This window comes from Sturnus vulgaris, chromosome 25, assembly GCF_052056855.1.
Source record: "Sturnus vulgaris isolate bStuVul1 chromosome 25, bStuVul1.hap1, whole genome shotgun sequence".
Classification (NCBI taxonomy): Eukaryota; Metazoa; Chordata; class Aves; order Passeriformes; family Sturnidae; genus Sturnus; species Sturnus vulgaris.
Genome location: NC_142267.1, coordinates 7,450,294 through 7,476,654, shown reverse-complemented (window position 1 = coordinate 7,476,654; position 26,361 = coordinate 7,450,294). Strand labels below are relative to the sequence as shown.

Here is a 26,361-nt window from a genome sequence, read left to right as displayed (position 1 = left end):
TTAATTATTCAGAAGGGATTACTTTATCCAGAAACAAGTTCACAACTGGTCAACCACACAATGCAAACACTCCTCATGCTTTGGTAAGGGTTGTCTTAATTCTCGTATTCTTGTCAGAGAGTCTGGTTCTAGTTTTTTGGGCTTTTTTTAGCTTTGGAAATCAGCACCTGGGGTAAAATCCCTGTGTGGCAGTGGAGCTCAATAGGGAGAGTGTGAACCTTAGTTAAAGCTTTGACTGAATTCCTTCTGGTTTCCTGTACAAAGGATGCACCTCATCACATGTCCAGAAGGCTAATAAATATAGAGGCTTGTAAATCAAAAAGGAAATTAATATGAAGCCCTTGAGGCCTTTGCATTGCTTAAAAAGTGTGAGATGTGTCCATGAGACAACACTCAAATTGTCCTTTCTTAATAGTTTCTTTAAAATTTATGCCCAAACTTACCTAACAAAGTAAAAATAAATTGTGTCCTTGGCATCTTCAGTGAGTAAAACAATTCTTGGTTCAGTGGTGGAGGGTTTAGACCTCAGTACTGGACCAACTGAGCTGCATTTTGGCACACATAGCCCTGATTGAATCAAGGAATGCACTTCTAATCCCCTCAACCCCTAAAGCCACCCAAACCACAGTGTGCTTCAGCATCACCTGTAGCACAAATCCACCCAATGGCTTTGTTCCAGCTGCTGGAAATCAGGTTTTCAGATCTTGGTTTTCCTTCTGTTGGGAGGAATCTGCCACCTTCCTCTTAAAGTCTTTCAGGAAGGTTTCTTCTAATGAAAGTCTTGGGTTTAGCAGCCCTGATGTTGGCTTTGACCTTGAATGCCCTTTTTACTTCTCTTCTTTTCCTGTCTTTAATATTGGAGTGCTGCATATTTGTGGTGATTTCAACAGGCATATGCTGTACTCAGACAGACGTGGCTGCGCTTCTGGACTAAAAAAACCAGTTTGATTAGGTTTGAGTAAAGAGCGACTTTTGTGATGCAGAGCCATCAGGCTGGAACTCTTAAATAATAGCTAATTACAGTGGGAGTGTTGTCAGAGTGTGGAGGTAGGAAGCAGCTTTGGGATGGCTGGGAGGGGATAGGTGCAGCTGAGTTAGGAGAGGTCTTGACCACTTTTGTGTGATGCTTGATCCTCTCAACTATATGAGTTTGTCCCTCCATCAGCCATGGGTAGGCACAATCCCTGTTTTAGTCCCTTAAGCCTTTGCTGTCCAGAAACACAAAATCCAATTGCATGCCTATTATACTGGCTTAGCTGATCTGGCAAACGCACCCGCTGAAGCCTCCGGAGCGGAAGAACCCGGCGTATTAAATGTGTCTGTTTGACTTGGGGAGTGATGAAAACGTCACGGGAGCTGGGGCAATGGTTTCTTTCCTATTTGGGCTGATCGTGGAGAAAGCTTTTCTGTTTCCTGACGTGGAATGCAGGAGATGAGTCAGAGAGTAGCAAGAGGAGCTGCTCCTCCTTTGTTTTACTCTGGGGCTTGTACTGAGAGCAGCTGCATTCGCACCCAGCTGCTGGACATTGAAGGAATTGGATCAACTCTCCTTTTTGTTTGGGTACTTAACTTCCTCTCCCATCAGTATGTTTTCAGCCCCAACTCTTCTGCTAGAAAATAAGTACAAACTTGCTTTTTCACACCCTCTTAGTAATTGTCACTAACAGTGACAATTTGTTTCATGGTACTTTTCATGCACATGGTTCTGTTTCAGGTATTTGTCCTCTTGGGGTCTCTTTATATTGTTGGATTTTTTCCTTTGAAAGTCTGAACCTCCTTGGATATGGGTACATGGAGATTTATTCTGTGGAGATACAGATGATTTGTCATGACCTCGTACCAAAATCAGTTCACTGAGTGGGGTAGGGAACCACAATTCAGGTGCTTAAGGAATATCTGGTTGTGCTGTTGACTCCTTTTACTAAGTAGTTACTGGATTTCAAAAGCTTTTGGGGGGATGAGAACCCCAAATTTCTTTTTTTTTTTCTTCCCAAATGCCATAAATACCCATTTCTTATGCTCTACCATCACCCACATCTCTCCAAAGAAAGAGCGAGTCAGCTGTCCCTGCTCAATGGAGGTATTGAAGAGCTGAGTCCCGGAAGCTGGCGCAGGGTCGGGAGTGCTTCATTCAGCGACTGGGAGGCCCCAGGCCATGAGGGGAAGGCAGGATCCCACTGGGCTCTTCTGTCCCTGGTGATGAGCAGAGTCATTAGTGCAGTTCACTCATTACTCACCCTACAAAGTGTGTAAGTGCCAGGCTCAGAGCTGAGGCTTTTAATTCAGGCAACAAACCATTGCCATGTTCCATGGGATTGCTCCTAAATCCATGTACATGCCTCATCCTTGGAGGCTGAGCAGTGTTAAAAATCGTCAGGCTTCAGAAGTGAGCAGAATGCGGTGGCTTCTGGTTTGGGTTGGAAGGATGCTTAAAGCTCATCCTATGGGCAGGGACACCTTCCACTATCCCAGGTTTCTCCAAGCCCTGTCCCACCTGGCCTTGGACACTGCCAGGAATCCAGGGGCAGCCACAGCTGCTCTGGACACCCTGTGCCAGGGCCTGCCCACCCTCACAGGGAAGGATTTATCCCAGTATCCCATCTAACCCTATCCTCTGGCAGTGTGAAGCCATTCCCCCTTGTCCTGGCACTCCAGGCCCTTGACGAAAGTTCCTTAGGGCTGAATATGAAGGCTGACTTGGGGATTCTTTACTCCAGTGTGGAGTTTGGAGTGAGCTGAATGGAGCAGTGGTGGTGTTCAACCCAGCCTTGGTTCTTAATTGGTTCATAATGGAGGAGGAGAAAGGGCAGGAGCTGCAATGCAAGGGGAACAAACCAAATGCTCACTCAGCTTGGCTTTCAAACCTTGTTTCTCTCTGTTCTTGCTGTGGCAGTTTTGGGAAGTTCCGAAATGCCTTGTTCCTCATGCTTCACCTCCAGGAGGTTATGGAGGAGACGTCCCTGTACTTGCAAAAGTTCTGAAATAGTGTCTGGGGGATGCTGTTGGTCACACTGTGCTTTGGGGATCAGCTGGGAATAGGGGAGAGAGGTGCTCCAGGGCTGCATAGAAGCTCCACATGGGATTTTGGCTCCCATGTGGATCAGCTGGGCTCAGAGGCAGACACGTCACAGCTGTTACTCATGGACTGCTTCTGACGCTCTTGCAGACATCATGAAACAGAAACTGTTCTGGAGTCAAGTGCTCTTCCTCTGATGTCTAGAGCCAAGGGGATTAATGCCACTGAAGGAAAAGATGCCATGATGATGATTATTATTAACTTTTGCTCATATGGGAGTCCCTATCCTTCTGCAGCAACAGTGTGAGAGACCCAGGAGCTGGGAAGACATGCAAACACTGATTGTTTAGTGTTGATTTCAGCAACTCCTTACAAAGTAGCAGATCAGGCCTAGTAACATAAAATTAAAATAATCAAAGTGGCAATCACTTTATTCGTAATAAAATTAATTATTCACTATTTTGTAGGAGCTGCATGGTGAAATTTTAACTTTTGGCGCTCGAGCACTGTTCTGTGCCTTAATGTTTCCTTCTCCCCTTGGCCACTGGCCCCAACTCTGTGCCTGCTGTGCAGTAAATGGCCTCATGTGGGTTTTTCCATAGCTCAGTTTGTCTCAGGTTCCCAGTGCTACTCAGAGGGTCCTAAAAAGTGCTCACATTTTTCCATTCAAGAGCCCCTGCTTTCCTGGTTGTGTGCCAGCTCTTCTGCTAAGGAAACGGGAGAGGATGAAGCCCGTGGGGTGTGTTTGAGTGTGATGAGACTTTCTTCAGGTGGAGGGTTTTTAAACTCTGGAAGCAACAATAACAATCAAAGCTTCACTACCCCAATCTCTTCAGTTAGGAGGAGATTCCTAAAGGATTTTTCTTTTTTAGGATTCTTCTCTGTCATAACTGGGAATTTATTTTCTAGGAAATAGCAGAAAGTAACTCCCTGCTGTCCATGGGACCATGCATGGATTGCTTTGGGATTTGCCATAGTACATATCAGCCAGTGTTTATACATGTTGGCTTTCCCTTGGGTGCCATGGCAGTGACTCACTTCACCTGTGACAGAGATGGTCCTTAAAGCAGTGCCATGTAGGCTTTTCCCCTCTACCTGCCATGATGTGCTTCCCGCTGCCACAGGGCTCTGTCACTGCAAGGTACAGATTAGGATTACACTTACCCACCTGGCTGAGCAACTGCTTCTGCTTGGAAAACAGCCTTCTCTGTCCTTTATCTGTGCACAGATCCCCACTTGCCCTCCCCAAAGCTTTTTGATTTCTTATTTTTACAAAAGGCCTTGTGTTGGGTCACTGTGGTGGTTCTGGAGTGTCTCTGGGCATGTTAGATGTGAGTCAACCCAAATGGAAGTGTACACTTAAACAGCAAGAGGAAAAAGCCTTTTTATGTAGCCAAGGCCAAGTACTTCAGGCTATAGTAAGTGTGAGTACATGAATCGGAATTCAAGATGTGGAACTCCTGCTGGGGATTTCCAGTTGGTTTTCCCCTTCAAGAGTGCCATGGGTTATATCAGAATAGGGGAAAGATTAATAACCCATGGGATGAAAGGGAAGAAAGTGTGTTACATAAAAGTGAAGATGGCTGATGAAATAGCTGACCCAGCAAAATGCTTTCTCTTGGCTTGTGCTCTTAAATATGGAGGAACACATCACAGGATGTGGGTACAATCACTTGATTATATTTAAAATATAGAGAGGCAGTATACTTAATATTCCACTTAGCTGGAGAAGCAACTTCTCGAGCAAACTCTGATCCATGACCCCAAGAAACCTCACACAAATCCACAGGTAGTGTGTGTGGTTTATAAGAATTTGGACACTTACGTAAGTCTTGAAATCACATCTGTATTTACTATAAATGGTTCTATCATTGTCTGTATTGTCAATTAATCCATTTAGTGAAAGTGTGTGAGAAGTTGTGAAAAGCTCAGCTCAATACACTTCAATTAATGGGGATGGTCTCTAAAGAGGTCTTTTGGTTAGCTGGGCTTGGATGTTTTGGAAATTTACAGCATGTGTTTTTTCTTTTTTCTTAAAGGAAAACTCAGTTATCTCTGCAGTTTTGCAAACTCCTTGTCAACGAGTCCTTAAAAATTCCTTTTTAAAGTAAACAAACACAGCCAAAGAGACACCAAAGTGTTTTAGATTAAATGTGAATTTGCCTGGCTTTGAGGGAGCTAGGTTTTGTGGATTTTCTTTTTGCATTCTGATAATTTGTTGCTTATAGTGTGATGATTTAGGTGGATTGGAGTATTCAGGGGTGCAGGTCTGGCTGTGCCCATACTTGGTACCAATTGCAGGAAATGTCAGCTGATGTTACGTAAACAGGTGCAGAACTGCTCATCAATCAGAGGATATGGTTAGTGAAACTTCTGCTGGCAGAACTGGGGCAAAAATGCTGCAGGTATTTGTGATTAGTCCCTATTTTATTTTTAAAGGAATATTGAGTTTTAATCACAGGTGGAAAAGTCATAAATCCATCCCTTTTATTGGATATAATGCAAATATACGGGTAGGACTTTGTCCAAACTTGGATGTAAACCTTATAAACGCTCCTGAATTGCTCTTCCTGTCCAATATGTAGGAATATATTCAGCAATGTCTAGGGAAATGAAAAGCTGCTTTACTGGTAGCAGCACTATAACTGCACTGGAAATGGAGGGGTGTTGTGCTGCTATCTGATCCAGAGAAGCTTTTCCTCCCTTGGAAGATCCGGGCTGTGTTTGTGCTGCCCAGGTGAGCTCTGACCTCGGATACTCCTGGCTTACGTTAAAGCCACTCGGTTGCGTAAGTGATTCTTACATCTCTCAGTTCTTGTGCCATCAAATGACACTGTTTGCCCAGGAAAATCTTAGTGACCTTGGCATTTGCTGGGAAAATAGAGGAGCATGGAGAGTGAGATGACTCAGGAAAAAGGGGAAGGGCAGGATACTTTGCATCTTAAAGGCGTTATGGAACGTTATAGAATGAGAGCTCTTTATGCTGATAAGGATGTGATAACTGTTGGAAATTCCACATGTGTTGCTTCGGGCATCCAGGAGAATTGTTTTCAGTTAAATCTGCTTAAAAATCTACATTGCTTTGTATTTTTTTCGGTGCAGCATGAGGATTCTCTAATTATTCCTGAATTTAAGAGGCTTTTATTTGAGATATTAAACAGGTGTAAAACTTCCACCTCCAGCATGGAGATTTCCAGTGATGGTATAAATATCCGTGTGCCTGACCCCTCTGTGATGGATATGGTTACTTGCTGCACTGAGGACAAATGCCCCAAAATGCTTCCTGGTGATTTTTGTCCCTGTTCCTGTGTGAAGGAGTTCTTGGTGTAATTGCCCCTGTCCTGACAGCTTTTCCGAGAGCTGCATCCTGTGTTAGTGCTGGTGAGCTGCTCCTTGGGATCCTGGGCCTCAAAGCTGGCTCCCACCTCGAGGGACCCCTCAGCTAAGGGAGGCATGGGCCCAGTATCTCAGATAACACCATCACTTCATCAGTTTAGAGCAGAGTGCAGCCAGTTGCACAAGCTGCTGCTAATTGCTCTTTCTCAAGCTGTGCCAGAAGACTTCTGCACTGAAGTAGCACGAGCTGGAAACTCCTTCCTTAATAAGCAGGTTGTCCTCCAATACCAGCATTGCTTCCTCTGAAGACCTGCATGTGAAATTAACACAAAAAAGAGGAAGCTGGCTAAGTAGCAGCCACATATCTCTGGTATTATTTAAAAAGTCTTATTCCTTGGTCACTTTTATTATATAGGTAGATTATATATGGATTTATGTTGGACTTGAGCTTGGGAGCAGCTGCAGGTTTGGTGCTGTGGATGTTCAGCGGCTTCTGGGCATAATTCTCATATGGAGAAAGGCTAAATGACAGTTATATCCTGGTTTCCTTGTACAGGAATGAGGGAGGACTTCAGCCCTCTGTCTCAAGTTCCATTAGGCTAAAACCTTCATGAATTTTTGCTAAAGAACTTTATAGTTAAGCACAAATGGTCACCTCTTCCCTCCCTTCAGCTTTGAAGTCCTCAGATGGCTAGAGGGAACTGCCTACATGGAGACGAGTACCCTGCAGCTCCTTGTGCCAGCTGGGAATGCCCCATATCTTGAATTACAAGACCTTCGTGCCTAGATTTCAAGGGTAGATTCCTTGATTTTACTTTTTTCCAGTTGTAACTGCTTTTTGCTTGTCATGTCCGTTAAAAAGATTCCCTGGGTGTAAATTAGTGCTCAATGCTCCACTTAGTGTCATTTTCTATTAATAGTGTTCCCACCGGTGCTCTAAGAGGTAGGTGCTGGGATAAATCATGAGCTCCAGGATGGACCCTGTCCATGATCTCTTCTCACTCCCTGTTCCCAGTGCTGGTGATCTCCTTCCCCATAGTGCTTAATCCCTAAACCAGAGAAAGGAGCAATTTAAAGCCCCTCGCCTGGCAGATGATGCAGAATTGCAGCCTGACCCCTGCATAAACTTGTCTTCCCTCAGAATTCTCCCTTCCAAACACCCTCCTGTGTGTTACAGTCACTGCTTGGCTCATACTGCACGTGCTGTTTGGTCAGGGGGCTGTGGAAGGACAAATCCCAGAGGGACAAATCCCAAATATCCATCGCAGCTTGGCTTGTGACCATAGCATTTGGTTGTTGTTTTTAAACAATACTGAGCATTTGCAGGGGTGGAGCTGCAGGATTTGGACCCGTTCCATGGAATGGGATGGGGTTGTGCACTGCTGGACACAGCTCCAGATGGAAGGGTGCCCTTCCCAAGGTGTCTTTCCAGAAGAGGCAAGAGCTGACACGTTCAAGGTGGTATGTAAAACATCTTCTGAAAGCTTCAGTGTGCGAATGAGCTAATGGCACTGAAATGAACTGCTCATTACAGAATTAGAAGACTTCAAATTAGGTGGTAACATAGTGTTGAAGGGAAGCAGTGGGAAATCTGTTCTTAGATAAAGTGTTGCTTTCCCCATGTATTTCCTTTTTTTTTCCTTTGGTAAATGCATGGCAAGTTTTGTGTCCTGTCCTGAGGCCTGAATTGCGTTGAGGCTGAAGTGGTCCCTGTGGTGTCTGTGTTGGTTCTTGCTCATTTGCTCCCTTCACCTACACAGACTCCATCCCTCAGGAATAAGCCACATCCTACCAAGATTCGCCTCCCTGCCATCTCACATGAAGGACTAAAATAATTCTGGAGATCACAGGGCTCCTTGTGACTCCAGCTGCTGTGAACATGCCCATTGCTTTACTTCCTTTCTCATAGCTTCAAAATCTACTTTGGCCCCTCAGGGCCATGCTCCCTTCTCCAACAGGATTGTCGTGGAGGTGTGGAAACACGAGGAAGCATGGAAGAAGGGAAGAGCGTGGTGTGTAAGAAGAGCCTGCTGTGTAGCCATAGCCCGTCCTTCTACTGGAATGCAAAAGAGGCAAAGCCACAGAGCAGGACGGGGAGTTCTGCCCTGCTGAGAAAGGCACCAGCCTCTCGTTCACAGTGTGGATTTTGGGATGTTCCAGGGGTGCTTTCATGGATGTGGTTTCATGTTGGGGTTAGAGATGTCCCTCTGAGCTGCAGGGGGAAGGGTGGATCTGCCTTTGCTGACTGGGCTGTGTCTGCACCCTGGTCTCAGATGTGACGGTCATGTGAGCATTTGGTGATTTAAATCAGCTCACAGAATCCATGGAAAACTTCACCCAGCTAAGGAAGAAAAATAGTTTTCACTTGAATCACCAGGCTGAGCTGGTTCACCAAGGAGTCTTGTGATCCTTACTCCTTTCTGAGGAACATTATTCCTTGCTGAGGGAGGTGGCAGAAGCTGTGGGTGCCAATGTTTGGCGGCAAGGTTGGTTTGGGATCCCATGGACGCTGTCCTGTGGCAGCCCAGTGCCTGTGGCGGGGGCAAGGGAAGTGCTGTGCCTTCAGGGAGCCCTGCCTTGGTTTTCTTCCCTTTTCCTAGGGACATTGGAGCTACCTCATGACCTGGAATTATCCCCCCTTGCCTCTCTAATTAAGAGTGCTCCAGAAAGTTTCTAACGCTCCATGGAGGTGGAGGGTGCAGGGGGTAGATCAGCTTTTAGATCTACAGCTTGCAGCACCTTTGAACTCTCTGTTTCTTTCCCTACCTGGCCACCCAGGCGTGAACGGATGGAGGAATTGCAGGATGGAGGACTTGGGCTTTTTCCTAGTTTTTCTGGTTCTGATCCAAGATTGTCCCTTGTGTTTTGAAAGCATGAGATGCGCAATGTAAGAGCCATGTAAAATAGTAACAGCCACTGACTTCAGTCACTGGCACAATAAATTATTATTATTATTGTTGTTGTTGTTATTATTAGAATTAGTATTATTTATTACTTTCATTTTACTTGAATAGTCAGATAAAAATTTTTGGTTTTGGAAGGGCAGCAAGGTGAGGTGGTGTTGTAGAGGTAGGCAGTCTGCTGGCTGACAGTAAAAGGAATTTTATTTTTGTCAGGGCCACAAAAACAAGTATTTTGGTGTCAGGAGAGCTTCAGAGTCTTGTCTGCAGGACAAGGATGGCTCGGTGGCTTTTCTCAAACTGGGAAGGGCAAAACTAAAAGCTGTTTGTTATTACCTTTATCTTACTGAGGTCTTTTTGTCCCTCGTGCTTCCAGACGAGTGAGCTGCTGCTTTCAGAGTAGGTTGTGCTCCTAGAATAGAGATGCACATGGGTATGGGGAGCAGCATCTTCAAAAATTCCCTTGTGGCCTCGAGTCAGAGCATTACTTAGGTAGATGTGTGGTTATGGTATAGCACAGCACTGCTTCAGCTCATTCCTGAGCATGTGTGCCTGCTCTTCCTTTCCCAGTCCCATCAAACCTCCACCCTCTGATTAAGTCCTCCAGACTTGCCTGATTTGTGAAGCTGGTGATATCATGCTGTGAATTCAAGTACTGAAGGTTTAGGCTGTTACCATCTCCTATGGGAATCACAGAATTTTGGGTTGGAAGAGACCTTCAAGATCATTGAGTCCACCCATGCTCTAACACTCAACTAGCCCATGGCACCGAGTACCACATCCAGTTTTTTCTTAAACACATCCAGGGATGGTGACTCCACCACCTCCCCAGGCAGACCATTCCGGTATTTTACCATTCTTTCTGTAAAAAACTTTTTCCTAATGTCTAACCTAAATTTCCCTTGGTGTAACTTGAGGCTGTGTCCTCTCATTCTGTCAGTGCTGCCTGGAGCAGGAGACCAACCCCAGCTGACACAGCCACCTTTCAGGAGCTGTAGAGAGTGATAAGGTCACCCGAGTCTCCTTTTCTCCAGGCTGAACAACCCCAGCTCCCTCAGTTGTTCCTCACAGGGTTTGTGTTCAATGCCCCTCCCCAGCCTCGTTGCCTCCTCTGGACACCCTCAAGTGTCTCAACGTCCTTCCTAAACTGAGGGGACAGGACTGGACACAGTAAAGAAAATAATATCTTAAGGGGGATCTGCTTGGTTCTCATTTGGGAGTGCAGAAAAACTCTGGAAAGTATCTGGAAAAATGATTCAGCAGTGTAATTTTCCTGGGGAAAAGGAGGCTCAGGGGGGACCTTCTGGCTCTCGAGAACTTCCTGATAGGAGGGTGCAGCTGGGGCGGGGGTCAGACCTTGTTCTTAGGGAGCAAGGGACAGGATGAGAGGAAAACAGGGGAGGTTCAGGTTGGATACTGGGAAAATCTCTTCACTGACAGGGTGGTCAGGCACTGGCACAGGCTGCTCAGGGTAGTGGTGGAGTCCCCAGGTCTGGAAGTGTTCAAAAAAGTGTGGATGTGGCACCTGGGGACACAGCTGGGTTAATGGTTGGACTCCATGATCTTGGGGGACTATTCCAACCTTAATGATTCCATGATTCTAATGTTTAGGATCATTGGGTTATGCTCAGATCTTCCTTGGCAGCTGCCTCTGGGGTTACTGCATCCCCACTGTCCTGTGCATGGATGTGCTTAGGGAATCTACACTAGGAGCATTTTATGGGGCAGCCTTCCCCTGGGGGACAGCTTAATCCTCCATCTCTTCTCTATCCATGCCTGCAGGATCCTGCCGTTTGGATTACACCTTCCTGAAAGTAATTTTCTTCTGATGCCACCTGGCAACTTACAGGTGCCATGGGTGCCTACCCTTGCCCTCAGGAGCCTTGGGAGCAGAGGCTTGTCTGTTCTCTCATTTCTGCTAGGAACTGCCTAGGGATAGGTCTGAGAGCATCCAGCTGCTGCAGTTGCTTTCTTTTCCGAACACCTCATCCCCTGAAAGGAGCCTAGGGCTGGATTTGGAGTTTTAAAAAGCAAAATGAAAGGTTTGAGAGGAGGGACTGAGTAACTGGAAGTTGCTGTGTCATGAGGAGGGAACAGCTTAAATGATGATTTCATCAGGAACTGTAGTGATGGGATAAGGAGTTATGGCTTCAAATTGGAAGAGGAGAAATTTAGGTAAATAGAAGAAATTCCACTGTGTGAGAGTGCCGTGGGCCTGGCAAAGGTTGCTGTGGCTTCCCATCCTGGAAGTGTCCAGGACTTGGTTGAACGGGGCTTGGAGCAACCTGGGATAGTGGAAAGTGTCCCTGCCCATGGCAGGGAGTGAAACTGGCTGATCTTTAAGGTCCCTTCAAACCCAACCCATTCCATGATTTCCTTTCCCATTGTCCTGCTGTTTTGGAAACCTCAGTGGTTTCTTGACCCGCAGAACTCCCAGACAGCTGGAAGTGGCTTCTCCAAGAAGATCACCCCAACTTTGGTAGCAGGGTGACAAAGATCTTACCTAGGGCATGTTGGATGTGATTTATTTCCACACATGGTTGGTGCCTGGGAACCTGCAGCTCCTCTGAAACAGCAGCAGGGAAATGCAGGTTTTCTTTCCCCGCTTTATATACCTGTGAATCACCTGTAAATGTGCATTTACACATTGTAGGATCCTTATAAACACACTCTGACTGCTCTGATTGTGTATTTTGATCACTTGATACTTGTTTTAAGAAAGAAGGGCATGATGTCTTGGTGTAGACCTTAAGATGACAAAGAAAACTCCAGGTTTGCCTTTAATACACAGATGTAAAGAGCAGCAGCACCAAAATCCTTCATTCCCATGCCATTTTAGGAGGTGTTTAGCCCTATATCACATGGCATGAGCCCATCTTTCTGGCATTGCCCTGCCTGGGTCTTTAGGGCTGTTTTTGCGACCAAGCTGTTTCTGAGCTGGCTGAGTGTGCATGCTGATGGTGTAAGACAGCTCTGCTTCCAATTTATTGGGTTCATTTTGGAGTTCAGGCCTCATCTGGAGTATGTCCATGAGATGTTGGCCCACCGTAGTCCTCTGTAACTCAGAGACCCATCTCCAGAACTCAGATGGAGTATCCAAAGCTGACCTTGTTGAGCCTTTCTCCCCCACTTTAATATTTTGGGCTGTTCATAAGGTGCTTGCCCTGGGGTTGTGGCTAGAGATCAATGAGGAATCACTCGGATCATCAGGGTCTGTTGGAAGACAAATAGGGCTGCTCCAGGTTCCTAAGCATTGTCCTGCAACCTAATGGAAGTTTCAATTAACATGGACAGGTACAATCACAAATAACCCTCCTAAAATTAATGGAATTTTAAGGCTACATCGGCACATTCCCTGTGATACCTTTGCTTCTCTGTAGCAATGCCATGATATCCAGCTGAAGGCAGCTGATGAGATGTATTTTTCATTTCCTAGAAGAGTCTATATACTTTGAGAATAAAATGAATTGAAAAAAGATGGAAGTGGCTGGTGTTTTATGGAGGAAAGAGGACAAGTCAGCTGGTGAGAAGTTGTCTGTAGCTGAGCAAGAGACGCTCTACTGGCATGTCATTAACCTTGTTACCTGCACTGGCACAGGCACAACCCAGGGAGCCTCTGTGACTTTTTTTTTTATAATTGCTAATATTTCACAGCTTGGTTGAAACCTAGATTTAACCTTAGTCAGGCTGTGCTGTGAACACTTTGGAGAGTGTTAAAAATACACCTCAAAGTTCACAGTTACAGAAATATCCATGAGTTGCCTCCAGACCCATCCCCCCCCTACCAACACCCCGCTTCGAGGAAAATCTCGCAGGATTAGCGGGGTTTAGACACAGTTTCTTCCACCCCAAACAACCTTTCCAGGTCTCAGCTGAAAATAGCCAGTTTGCCTCCATGCTGAGGTTGCAGTGGGGGGAAACAGAGAAGATCTAACAAAATCAGGTTGCCCAGAGAAACGCATTTGTATCGGGCAGGAGAATTGATTGGGGTTTTGTGGCGTTTGCTCGGGTGTGGGGCTTGCCAGTCTCCAGGAGCTCTCTGCACGGGAGGAGACACGCAGGGTGAGGCGAGGTCTGGGGTGATTTAGTGCTGGTGAGCTGTCTCAGTGCTGGTTAATTTAGAGATGCAAAACTGAGCCTGGATGTAATGAGCTCTGGCTAATTAGGTGCTGCAGGTGGAACTATTGCAGCTGGTGCTCCCAATATTGCTGGTTTGTATTTGAAAGCATCATGGAATCAGTGGGATGCTGGGAATACAGATAATTTGCAACAAAGGGTGTTTTTTTCTGTTATCTTCCCCTAGCCCCCAGCTTTCCTTTGGCATTCCTGTTTGGCTTGACTGTGAGATTATCACACATGGACCAAAGACGGAAGGGAAAGGATGAGGGGAAAGGGAGATATTTATACAGGCAGATATGTACAGGACAAAGAGGAATGGCTTCCCACTACCAGAGGGCAGGGATAGATGGGATACTGGAAACTCTTCCTTGTGAGGATGGGGAGGCCTTGGCTCAGGTTACCCAGAGCAGCTGTGACTGCCTCACTCTGGATGAGTCCAAGGCCAGGTTAGATGGGGCTTGGAGCAACCTGGGGTAGTGGAAGGTGTCCCTGCCCATGGCAGGGGTGGGACTGGATGAGCTTTGAGGACCCTCAGAAACCAAACCAGTCTGGGATCCTGGGGTGTTTTATGGAATGGATATTTAAAGGGATGTAAGTTGGAAGATTTGGAGATGTGCTAGGGTACAAACAGGATGTGTGCTGTGGCTGCTGCACTGTGCACTCTGAGTTTGGCTGCTCAGACACAAGGGCTGGGGATATGCTGGGTGGGCTCTGTCCCTGAACTTTGGCCGTGCAGTCAGACGTGCCAACGCCCGCTTCCCATCCGCAGATTCCTGAAACGTGTCGGGACTCCCAAAGGGGGAATCTGAATAGTGGCAGGATGCTGGAGGCAGGAGATGGACAGAACACTGTTCAGTGAGCATTTGAAGGTCACATTTGCCTTTCAAGCTGCAATTTGCAGCCCTGGAAAGCTTGTTTTCCAACAGGCATTGAGGTTCATTGGGATTTGTGTGCCTCTTCCCTTTGGAAAGCTCTCCCTGTTCCCATTCAGCTCCGTGCAAGCACAGCTCAGGGGACATTGTGTGGCAGACAGCAGGGAAAGGCAGTGTTTGGGATTATCTGGAAGATGATGCTGAGATTAATGATACATAATTAGGTAGGAAGCTCAAGATGTACTTCGTGGCAAGTTTTGTTATGAGGAGAGTTCAGTTTAGGGCATAGCATAAGCTAGGATAAGGAGGGAAAGCCTCACTGTAACATTTGGACCCAAACAGAGCTTGTGGAGGATGATTTAATGAGGATCACTTAATGCAGAGGGATGGACAGGATGGTAACTTCCAGTTATCATCTCAGAGTTCAGCTGGGGAGCAAGGAACGAGTCCTGCAGTCAGGGATTTTGAACAAGGCAATAAAGAAGTGGTGAAATATCAACAATATTTATGTAGGTGCATTTCTGGTACCAAAGGAGAAGATAAATATCTTATTTAAGGTTTTGTTCCAAGTATAAAATAGCCCATAAACAACAATTTAAAGAGAGTTCAGTGATGCAGTTTAATACACAAAATACATGAAGGATTAAAGAGGTTGTTTGTACAAACACTTCATTGATCCACTTAAAATTTATATGTCTGATAAATGGCAGTTGGGGTTTGAACACTGACTACACATGTGGCACTAAGGAGCTTTATACCAGGCCATAAAATGTTGAAACAAGCTTCATAATGGCTTTTGCCATCGCATCCTTCTGGGGATAAGTCGTTGTGGAAAGTGACAGACCCTGGAGGTTTGCATCTCTTGACAGGGATGATGTACTGCTCCATTAAAAATCTTGGTACTTGTAAACCATGAACCCCATTTTTTCCACTTTGCAAACACTTTTTATTGTGTTCCTTTGTTTTTAAAACATTTGACTTACCAGAAATAGTCCTTAGATCAGAATTAAGTATTGGTATAAAGCTGCCATGGGCTCTTAAGGAATTCCTCACCTGCAGCTCTTAACTGTGAACATATTCCTGGGTGCTCACGCCAGCAAAAAGTTGTACTTGTTTTTCCCTGGTATATTAACAGTAAACACCAAACACTGAAACACCAGTGCCCCATTGGAGCTTGACCTGTGGTATAGTCAGGGCTCAGAATTGTGCTTTGTTTTGACATCTCATCACATTGTGCGAGAGCAGTTGCATCCAGCTGAAAAAACAGAAATAAAAGCACTCTTTCTATACACAGGGCACCTCACTACTTTGAGACTCAGCCAAAGGATCTGATGCCCTTGTCGGGAATCCACTAGCAAAAAAAGCCCTGAACAGACAAAAAACCCACCCAAACACACCCTAAAATAAAACATGATCTCTGCAAGGATGGGAGATGGGATATGTTGTTGGATGGAGGCAGGGGTATGGTTAGGGAGGGTCAGCATTTTATTAGGTGGGGTCTTTAAATGCTTTCCAAAGTCCTTGAATTATGTTGATCTTGGTTTTTGTAATATTAATTATCTTTCATCTATTATAAGCAAGGGCTTCTCAGCTGTGAGGGGTCAGGGTGCTTGAGTCCTGTAAGCTGCAAAAGTGGAGGTGACAGGGAACGGGGGAAATCAGCATGGGCCTCTGTAATTAGGGGCTGGATTCTGCAGATACACAGGAGGATTGAATTATTGTCACCCAGGCAACATCAATCCTGCCTTTCCCTAAGTTTGGAGTTACTTGCTTTGTAACCTGAATTTTATTTTTCCTTGGAAGAAGTCAGTTCAGTTGTCATATTTCAGCATGGAGAGATGATGACACTGTTTTGATCTTATATATTTTAACTTTTCCCAGGTAATGTGTCACTTGGTGGAGTTTGCTTTGGGATTTTGTTGTTGTTTTGTCTTCTAAAGGCTGTAGTTTGCTTTGCCATCATTCCTTCCTCGGGCTTCTGAAACGTGATCTGTCAAAAGAGGGATTGATTTTGAAGGGAAAATTGATTGCTGAAGTAGTTACTAAGTAAAGGGGCTCATGGTGCTACATTTGGGAGTAGCAAGATGAAAGCTGAGGGGAAACAAGCAGCAAAATTTCCTGCTGAGGAGTTTGTGCTGAGATTTAATTCTTCTAATAGGGAGCACTAATGCTTTCTGAGCTCATTCATTGCCATGCAGCTTTCCAAACCACTCTGTGCTGTGGGGGAGTTCATCTTTTTATCTTATCCTTTCCTTTATAAGCTTGGCTGGATTATTATCCCATATCAACTTGCTAAGAGGAGCACGATGCTGCCTCCCATCCCTTTTCTGCTGCGTGCGCAGCACGAAAATCGGGGAAGTAGCGAGACTGCAGCTGTGTTGAAGTGTTTGAGTACCAAACCCCATGGAATCCCCTTGTGCTGCCTCTTTAAGAGCTCAAGCTATGCCTGCTCTTCTGCGCAGGAAGAGCACTGGAGCCAGCCTGGTGGCACGAATATGATGGGGCTGTGATGGGATAGGGCCATGGTGGGATGGGGCTGTGGGCTTTGCTGATGGATGCAGGGAGAGGATGCAGTGCTGAGCTGGCTCACAGCCAGAGCTCTCCGGGGTCTCACTGACAGAGCTCCCTAGATCTCAGTGACAGAGCTCTCCAGAATCTCACAGGCAGAGCTGTCCAGGATCTTGCTGACAGAACTCTCTAGGATCGCACTGCTGGAGCTCTCGGGGATCGCACTGCTGGAGCTCTCGGGGATCTCACTGCTGGAGCTCTCGGGGATCTCACTGCTGGAGCTCCCTGAATCTCACAGCTTGAGCTCCCTGGATTTCGCTGCTGGAGCTCCCTGAATCTCACTGACAGAACTCTCTAGGATCGCACTGCTGGAGCTCCCTGGATCTCACTGCTGGAGCTCCCTGGATCTCACTGCTGGAGCTCTCTGGGATCTCAGTGCTGGAGCTCCCTGGATCTCGCTGACAGAACTCTCTAGGATCTCACTGCTTGAGCTCCCTGGATCTCGCTGACAGAACTCTCTAGGATCTCACTGCTTGAGCTCCCTGGATCTCGCTGCTGGAGCTCACTGCCAGGTAGGACTGAGAGCACCGAACAAAAGGCTTGGCCCCACGAGTGGAGGATGGTGGAGCTGGGAAGGATGGGGTGATGCCAGGAAAGTTCCAGCTGCTGTGACTGGCAGCTTTTCCCTTTGAACCTTTTCAGAGCCGTGTGGTTTCCCAGCCAGCTCAATAAAGTGCTGCTGCTGTTGGGATGTTCACCTCCTGCATTTTAATTGCATGGTGAATAGAGAAGAGGCTGCAGAGGAGAAACACGCTCCTGGAAAGCTCCTTGCCATCACATCCTTGCATGCTTGGAGGGGTTTTATAGCTTCCTTGCTCCAAAAAGCTGAAAGAAATGCTCAAATTTGATGTGTTTTCTTGCCCTCCTGTAATCTTGCTTGACAGTTTTTCCTTGGGATTTTTAATTCACAGTTTCAGTACAAGCAGGGACACGTGTGGGGATTATATAAGCTTGGGGAAGCTGGTGGGAGACTGGCTCTATTTCTGGGCAGGCATGAAAATCAGGAGTTCTGGAATGGTTTTGTGGAAGGTGTTTGCATAGGTGCCCGTGAGTACCGTGGGTGTTTTTATTCCTGAGAAAAGGCGCTTTCTCGGAGCTGTGAGCTGGAAGGGGAGGAGAGACCAGCGGTGCTTGGAGTAAAATGGTTGCTAGTTGCTGAAATAAGCTTAGGCGAGAAGCACCATTCGAAGGAAAATGAATCCATTTTGGGAGAAAATGGAATTATGTTCTTTCTGTCTTCCTGCAATCTCGGTGGAGCAGAGAAACCTGAACACATTCCTGCTGGAAGGGCTGATTTTGGTGTGTGTTTCCAGGTCTGTAACAGCACGCAGCAATCTCGTAGAATTGCTGTTCTCTAGTATGACTGGAACAAGCAGAGAAATATGATACAAGGAGGAGATTTTCTGCAAGGAATTCCTGCTGACTGTCATTTCACTCAGCATTTGGCAGTGTCACTGATTGCTGCAGCAGCTCCAGGCTGGATTATTTTTTCCTTAATCGCTTTACAAAGCAGTCAGATATTCCCTTCTCCTCAGAGTGTGGTCATGGCTGTCTAATTAACAAAGATCCTCCTCTTTTAGGGAGATTTTTAGTTTCCAGAAAAATTCTATTTGGTTTCCAGCCGGCGTTCCTTCTCCGACTGGGTCTGTAATAGCTCCCGAAATTCCCCAGCTTGTAATCACTGCTGCAGCCAGATGGGGACTAGGTGGAACTCCCATTGCATCTGTGCCTGCATTTATGAATCTGCCAGAAGTATCTCGCTTAGGTGAGATTTTAAATATATATTTCGTGAGTTAATGAGCCCTGAACAGCGATGAGGAGAATCCAGTGCTGGTACTGCCAGTGTTGCTGTTCTTCTCCTGGATCCTGGCATGATGCTGATGAAGCAGGGAGAGCTCTAAGGAGTCATTCAGCCTGACATGAGCAAAGCAGAGGCTGCAGCTCCACTTTACCAACCTGATGGTGCTTTGAGAGGTTCTTCTTGGATTTAACAGGGTCTCCTTGCTCCTGCTCTTCTGCTTCATTGCTCTCCTCGTCTTTTCTCCCTGTGGAAGGAGCTCTGAAAACTGTGAGGTTTGGATTATCTTTATTTTTTCCCCCTCCTCCCTCTCCCTTCCCACGCTTCTGAATGATTTTGGAGCATGGTTGCACAAATCAGTGATGTTGGTGGCAGGATATAGGGGAGGAAGAGGGGGAGGGACGGCACAGGATGCTCCTGAATTGGATCTCAGCATGGCAGGGCAGTAATACGAAAGAGCTCAGGGTGTCCTGGTGTTCCTGGCTCTGATGAATCCAGTGCTGCAGCAAGGCTGGGCTGGCTGGACTTCAACTCCTGCACTTGCTTGTGTATGCTGGGGCAGCCTGAGGGCAGCGATCCCGAGGCTTGTGCTGCATTCTGGGATGTGCAGCCCCAGTGGCACCAAAATCTGTGTGTATGAGAGCAGATGAGTGAGTGCCCTGGGGGTGGTGTGGATGTGGATGTACGGATGGGATGATGCTGCTGGATGAGGTTCTGCTTCCCACCTGCCTGCCCTGACCCGTTCACCTCCCTTGGTGGAGTATCCATGCTGTCACTTAACCCGTTCCCAGGAGAAGAGCCTCATCAGTACGAGTCATGATGAACTTTGCTGTCACCCTGGCTCCCTTCTCCCACAGTAACAGCAGCTGTTATACCAGGACAGGCTCCTTTGGCAGGTGGAGGGAGAGGGAAGATGGTGGTTTCCACTGGGGAGCAGGAACAAGCTCCAAGAAGCTTGGTGGGAACCAGGAGCCTTTCCACTTGCCCAGCTCCTCTCAGGGAAGCTGGAACCTTTCCACTTGCTCAACTTCTTGCAGAGAGTCAGTCTGTGGATGCCACAAGTTGGATACTGGAAATAATCACTTTCTCCAACCATTATTTCATTAAGACTTGCTGGAATTTAAGGCATTTTGTTTCTATCAGTCTTGTGTCCAGGTCAAATCCTTTGGCAAAAACGACTTAAAAGGTTTCTTCTGGATCTGACAAGAATCATCCCTTTCTAGGAGAGATCTTAAACAGTGACTCCAAACTGCAAATCCATCTATGCTGCTCCTTCCTTCAGGCAGCTCTTCCTGGGTGCAAAAAGAGTGGTTGCTCTGCTCAAAGGAGATTATTTCCTCCTGACTTATATAAGTTCTAAAATAAGAATATAAATCCCAACCTTGTCAAGGATGAAACTGTTTTTCCAAGCTCAGGAACGATCCCTTTTGAAGCAGCAATTGCTTCAATGAATTGCCAGGAGTGCCTGGAGAAGGGAAATCTCAGCTGTGACACAAGGGGGGCAGCTCCATCCTGGGCCTCAGGCTGTCATCCCTGTCATAAGGATGTTCTGGGGGAGAGGGAATGGTGCTACAGCAGGAAATTCGAGTTTTCATTCCATCTCCCAGTGTGTTTTTACTCCTTCTCTCTCAGATTTTGGCTTTGTTGTTGTTTTCCAAAACTTGGCGGTGAATGCAAGATCCTTGGGATGAAGGCTGGGAGTAACTCTGAAGTTTGTGACAAATCTTACTGTTGTTTGGCTGGATCAGGGTTTAAATCCTATTTGGTTGTTAAAAACCTCTCTATTTATCAAATGACACTACTTGGGCCTGAGCTGACAGATAAGCCTTAGAGCCTGCAAATGAATTCTTGCCGTCATTAAAAAAAGGCAAAAAGAGATGTAGAGTGAATGAGCACCGCCCTGGGCACCAGTGGGGCTGGGTCCCCTTCCTGGTTCTCCTGCCCCGGAGCTGGCCTTGGGCTGTCACCTGCCAGGGCGACAGGCCAGGGCCTCCCTGCAAACGTGCTGCAAAGGTCGGGGCTGGGCTCTTCCCAGCATAATCCCATCAAGCAGCTTTTTATTGTGTCTGGTGCTCAAACATTGAATATATAACAAAACTGAGAAGTTTTAGAGCAATTTCTGAGCCTGTTTGGTGAGGAGGAGCTTTGTAGTGACAGGTTCAGAGCCAGAGCAGAGCAAGATTGTAAATTTAATTCTCTGGGTTTCTGATGCTATAAATTTGCCTCAGCACTGCTGGAGGAGGAGCTGATCCAGCTGGGATGTGCTGTGAGCAGTCAGCAGGAACGCAGAGCAGGTTGTGTCTGAACAATCCTTACTTCAGCCTTAGCATTTGGTCCATTTTAAGGGGAATAGTTGGGATTGTGGAGCTTGGGGTGGCTGTTGAGTTGTGTCAGCACTGCCAGGGTCTGTCCTGTCACTGATGTTGGTCCCAGAAATGTTTTGGGCAGCAGCATTAATCTGGGGTGCAAAGAAAATTCGACTCAATCTAATTTGGGCTCAGAATTTAATTTAGCAATGTGCTTTGCCTTGTTAGAATAAAACTAAGAAGTGTTTTAATTATTTTCTTTTCAAGTATCCCACCATGTTAACACATGAGGTCTTTGTCCTTCCATGTATGCAAGAACCGCAGTCAATCCAACTCTTCTCATTTCCCATGAAATTTTGATGTGTAAAATATAAACAACAAAAAGTGAAATCCGATTATGGCGTTTAGGAAAATTTTTCAGCAAGTGCCTTTTCCATGACAGTGGGCATTGGGTATTGTCTAGATCTGTGTGAGGCCACAAAGTGTTACCCAAGTCAGACTTCTTTATTCTTATGGATCCCTGCATCCCCCTATTTTATTCCACAAATAAACCAGATTCTGTTGTGGGGATTTTTTTGTGCAGTTTTTTTCTCCTTTTTTCCCCCCTTAGATTTCCACAATGCTTTTACATTTAAAAAAACTCTTGCAATTTGCCTTTAAGTCACCCTGCAGCAGCTCCTCAAAAGCTCCTATCCCTCTGACAGCCCTTTCTTTTGGTGGGCGGATGAGGAAAGGAGTCACTGGGTGAAGAGATGCAAACAAGGAAACAATTCCAGCAGGATTCCTGCGTGGTTAGCAGAACAGGAGCTGCCATTGTCCGGCCGGGCCCTGCTGATCCGCAGGATTTGTCTGCTGAATGCCGAGGGCCTGTGGCTTCAGGGGTTTTTCCCTTTCAAATAAAAGCAGAGGCGGGGGACGCTCTTGACAGAACCAAGGTTTTGTGGATTATTCGGTGAGGAGTTTGCGTTGGTTCCCTCTTTCCTAGTGTGGGGGCAGCTGCCTCTGGAGCCGCGGGAGATCCTGCGGGATCCGAGCTGCCAGGCCCGGGGCGGGGTGTCCCTGGGGTGTTCCTGGGGCGTCCCCAGAACGGCCCTGCCTTCCACGCTACTTTCCTTGACTCGCTGTGTTGCAGAATCCCCCGAGGTCCTGTCCAGCAGCCTCTGGAGGATCGGATCTTCACTCCGACCGTCTCGGCTGTGTACAGCACTGTGAGTATCTGCCGCGGCTGGGGCAGTGCGAGGGGATCGGGGATGTGCAAAACCCCAGTGCAACCAGAAACTGCACTTAGAAATGGTACACTGCAGAGAATGTAACTTCTTTTTGCCCTCTGAAATAAATGGTGCTCAAAAAGACCCTCTTGGTTGCATGTGAGTAAAAAGAGGAGGGGGGGCCCTCTGGCTCTTCACAACTCCCTGACAGGAGGGTGCAGCCGGCTGGGGGCCAGGTTGTGCTCCCAGGAAACAAGGGCAGGACAAGGGGACACAGCCTCAAGTTGTGCCAACGGAAGTTCACATTGGATATTGGGAAAATCTCTTCACTGAAAGCATGCTCAGACATTGGCACAGGCTGCCAGGGCAGTGGTGGAGTCACATCCCTGGAAGTATTCAAAAGATGTGTGAATGTGGCACCTGGGGGCGGGATTGGGTGGGCATTGGGATATTGGTTGAACACTGGGCTTGATCTTGGAGGTCTTTTCCAACTTTAATAATTCTATGGTTTTATGAAGAACCTTTTTTTGTTGCATGGGAGCAAGAAAGGGAGAAATCTTTAGAGGACTTTTAGGCCCATTGCTGTTTTTAAATGTCTCTAGTTTTCTTTAGCAAATTGAAGAGTGTGTTTTCCCAGTAGTGTCACTGGAATGACAGCTTGGATGGCTCCATCTCTTTCCTTTCCTCTGCATCTCACAGACTGATTATTTGTGTACTATTGGCTTCACATTTCTAATACCTTCTTATGAGAAAAATGATCAAGAAAAATTTGTTTTTGCATGAAACATTCCAATGCACAGAGGAAGAAATATTTTTATAGTAAATAGAATATTTGGGATAGATGCCTTTGGCTCACTGTCCTAGATGATTGCTAATGTATAATATTGATTATTGTAGAAATTTAGCTTAGAAACAGTGATGTTTATATATGAACATGATAGTCTTTTCCTTTTATTCACTTATTTTTTTCCAATGGCAATAGCTGGAAGCTCAGGGTTATTTATAAGCTTTGCTAAATCAGCACAGCCCTGGGAAAGTAATATTTTGCTTTTCTGGTTAGGATAGTACAAATATTTTTAATGCCAAAAAACCCTGCTTTTAAGCTGCTCTTTTAATTATTTGGAAAACAGGAAGAAAAGCTGTAGATGGGATAAATTCACTATGTTTTATGCAGGAACATAAGCTGCTGTGCAAGGTTTTCTCCTTCTCTGTTTGCAGGAGTGACTGGGGATGGAGTTCTTAGCTCTAGTTCCCTGGGGGCACCTGGAGCATCTCTTACCTAGAGCAGCTGTGGCTGCCCCTGGATCCCTGGCGGTGTCCAAGGCCAGATTGGACAGGGCTTGGAGCACCCTGGGATAGTGGAAGGTGTCCCTGCCCATTGGACAAGATGAGCTTTTAAGGTCCCTTTGAACCCAAACCCTTCTATGAACATAAGTGTACAAACAGTTATAATAAATAATTCAGTTTATATTATCTTTTATATACCATATACAACACTTAAAAAACACTTTAAAAATATCTGAAGTCTTTTAAGAAGGTTATTATTTTCAATTCTTATTTCCCAAGATAAAATGCAGATGCCTGTGGGGAAAATATGACTGTAAAAATTTAAATCAATGTAAAATAGAAAAGTAACTGTGAAGAATGACCTAAAATAGCTTTTCAGTGTGGAAAAATATCACTCCTTGCTATGTAACAGGAATAGAACACAGGGCTGAGAATATCTCAGCCCAGGATTTGAGAATGCACAAGTTTGAGAGAAAATTTCAAGTTTTGGGGAGAGAAATTTCTCGGGTGGGTTCCTTTCAGGCTTCCATTTGAAGCCACAGGCAGATTTCAGATTCAGAGGGAGTCCAGGGAAAAATGAATTGGGATGGAAAAAGCACATGATGGGAGGGCCTTGACAAATTCATTCATGAAAGGTCTCAGTGGCTTGTTACACAAGGAACAGCACCATGTGTTTAAGGCCTGGTTTGCATTAAACAGTCATTTTTTATTTGATGATTTTGATACAATTTGTCTAGATTTTACAAAAATCCCCTAAATGAAAGTGAGGGAGAGCAGTATCAGATCACAGAATAGTGAAGGTTGGAAAAGGCCTCCAAGATCTTCAAGTTGAACCTTCAAGTGCTTCCTCAGTACCCGAGGCTGCTTTTTCCCATTGGCATTTTATTCACTTGCACATCCTCTGTGGGCTTCATGTGGATTATGGATAGGGTTTCCAGAGATGTGTGTTTTGTCAGAGCATGGCTGGTGTGGGAGGAGGTCTGGGGTCCATAACCACCACGTGGTGACTCTTGAGCGGCTTCCCTGTACATCATGTATGGGGTGGGAGGGAAATCAATTGAGATGTGGAAAACCCACAGATGAACCCCCAATTTTTAGTTAGATAAAGATGAAAAATAATTCAATTATCCTTTCCATGCCTTTCTACATGCATTATCAGAACCTTGGTTGAACATTCCAGAGGTCTTTTTTTCCCACAGCTACAAAAATGAGAATGGAAAATCGTGTGGCTTCCACTATGAGTCCCAATAATTAAACTGAATCTGAGGAACAAGTTTTCCTGTAGTATAGAGGTAGGAGGTGAGGAAGAGGCCAAGTGGGATGAAGTTTGCGTGAGAACTTGGAGATGCTTAAAAATCACGACAAGGCTTTGGTAGAACCTCTTTATCAAGGAAGTCATACTGTTGTTAAAACCAAATCCACCTAAATTCATCATAAGTCATCTTTATTTATTTATTGTGACATCTTATACTGAGTGGATTGTTGGTTTGGTTTTTTTAATAAATAAATCCAGCAGTAAAATTATTTGAAAGCAAACCACAGTTGGAAATAATTATTTCAATGAACTAACCTTGTAATAATTTTCCCTCATCAATAATGCAGAATGCTCTTTTGCAGAGCTACTTGTGGACATAAAGATTTGGGGGTTGTCCTGCAAACAGCTTCTTGCCTGGTGTTTCCTAATCCTCTACACTGCAAGAAATGATGGTGATTACTTATGTGGCCTCTGAAAGATCCCAAACCTGCTGAGCTCAGAAGGGGCATAAGAATGAAATTCTGTTTCTATTGTAAATTATTTCAAAGAAATATATTCAAGAGAGTATTTTGGAGTTTTTTTGGAAGATGTAGACCTCTAACAGGAAGGGAACTGCACACAAGGTGACTGTAAGTCTACCAGCCACCCCTGTACTGTGCCCAGGGGAATGGGGCTGAATCTGTGGAAAATGAGATTAATAAGCAGAAGCAGACATGCTCTTCAAATTCAGTATGAGACGCAGCTCTGGAATTGGATAAAAACAATAACAGTGTTCATGGACATCCAGTTTTTGCACAAATAACTGTTTTTGGTAGGTTATCGTGGAGGTTTGTAACTGCTTTAATAGCAGTTGTGATTGGAAGTGCTGAAGCTTGGACCAAAACTACTCTGGGATAAACTTCCAAGGGCTGAGGAGCAACACTGAGGCCCTGAGCAATCTGGTCCAGTAGAAAGTACTCCTGCCAAAGGAATGGGATGAGTTAAAGGTCACTTTCAAACCAAACCATTCTGTGCTTCTGTGAATGACTTCTGGATGAGGAGTGAGTGTTAACAAGGTGCATTTGTGTGGGCAGAAGTCACTTGGTCAGGTGCAGCCTGGAACGGGCTCCCTGTGCGGGGCTGGATCCAATCCTCGAAGCCACTCGTTAATAGCTGTCCCCCATGTGCCTTTGGAGCAGGTACCACCTCCTGTCAGGGTGCCCAGCTCATGCCAGCTGGGGGCAAAGAAGGTAACAGGGAAGTGAGGTGCTGAAGAATCCCCTTGTCCCAGATTTTCAAGGACTAAGGGTTGACTGCATCATTCATTCTTGGGGTGTTTGGTTGTTTCCTGTCCTGGGGTGCCCATTGGTCCCCCCGAGTGTTTCACACCCAGCAGACGTTCTGTGATTCGCCTTTGTGCCCTTTAAAGGGATCTTCCTGCAGTGAAGAGAATCCTGTAGAAAAGGGATTAGGGAGGATAAGCTGCTCCAGCACCCTGTGCTTAAAGGAAGGATCTGGGTCAGGAGGCCGATGCCACCCCTGCCCAGCAGCGGCTGATGCGGAGGCTGTGGAATGTGCAGGAGAGAAGCTCAGTTCCTCATCCTGTTCCAGTCTAGAAACATGGAATGGTTTGGATTGGAACGGTTTTTGAAGCCCATCCAGTGCCACCCCCTGCCATGGGCAGGGACCCCTTCCACTATTCCAGGTTGCTCCAAGC

General features: G+C 46.0%; 1 protein-coding gene across 23 annotated transcripts in view; it reads left to right on the top strand.

Annotated features, from left to right (window-relative positions):
* The window catches only part of EIF4G3 (eukaryotic translation initiation factor 4 gamma 3), a 148,803-nt gene that overhangs the window by 20,188 nt on the left and 102,254 nt on the right, over positions 1-26,361 (top strand). For 18 of the 23 annotated variants that reach the window (XM_088178873.1, XM_088178874.1, XM_088178865.1 and 15 more), the window contains one exon: positions 22,048-22,123. The exons of the other annotated variants lie outside the window; for them this stretch is intronic. In XM_088178873.1, the coding sequence (XP_088034999.1) occupies positions 22,048-22,123 (76 nt within the window). Of the gene's footprint in view, positions 1-22,047; positions 22,124-26,361 lie in introns of those variants that run through there. 23 annotated transcript variants of the gene reach the window in all.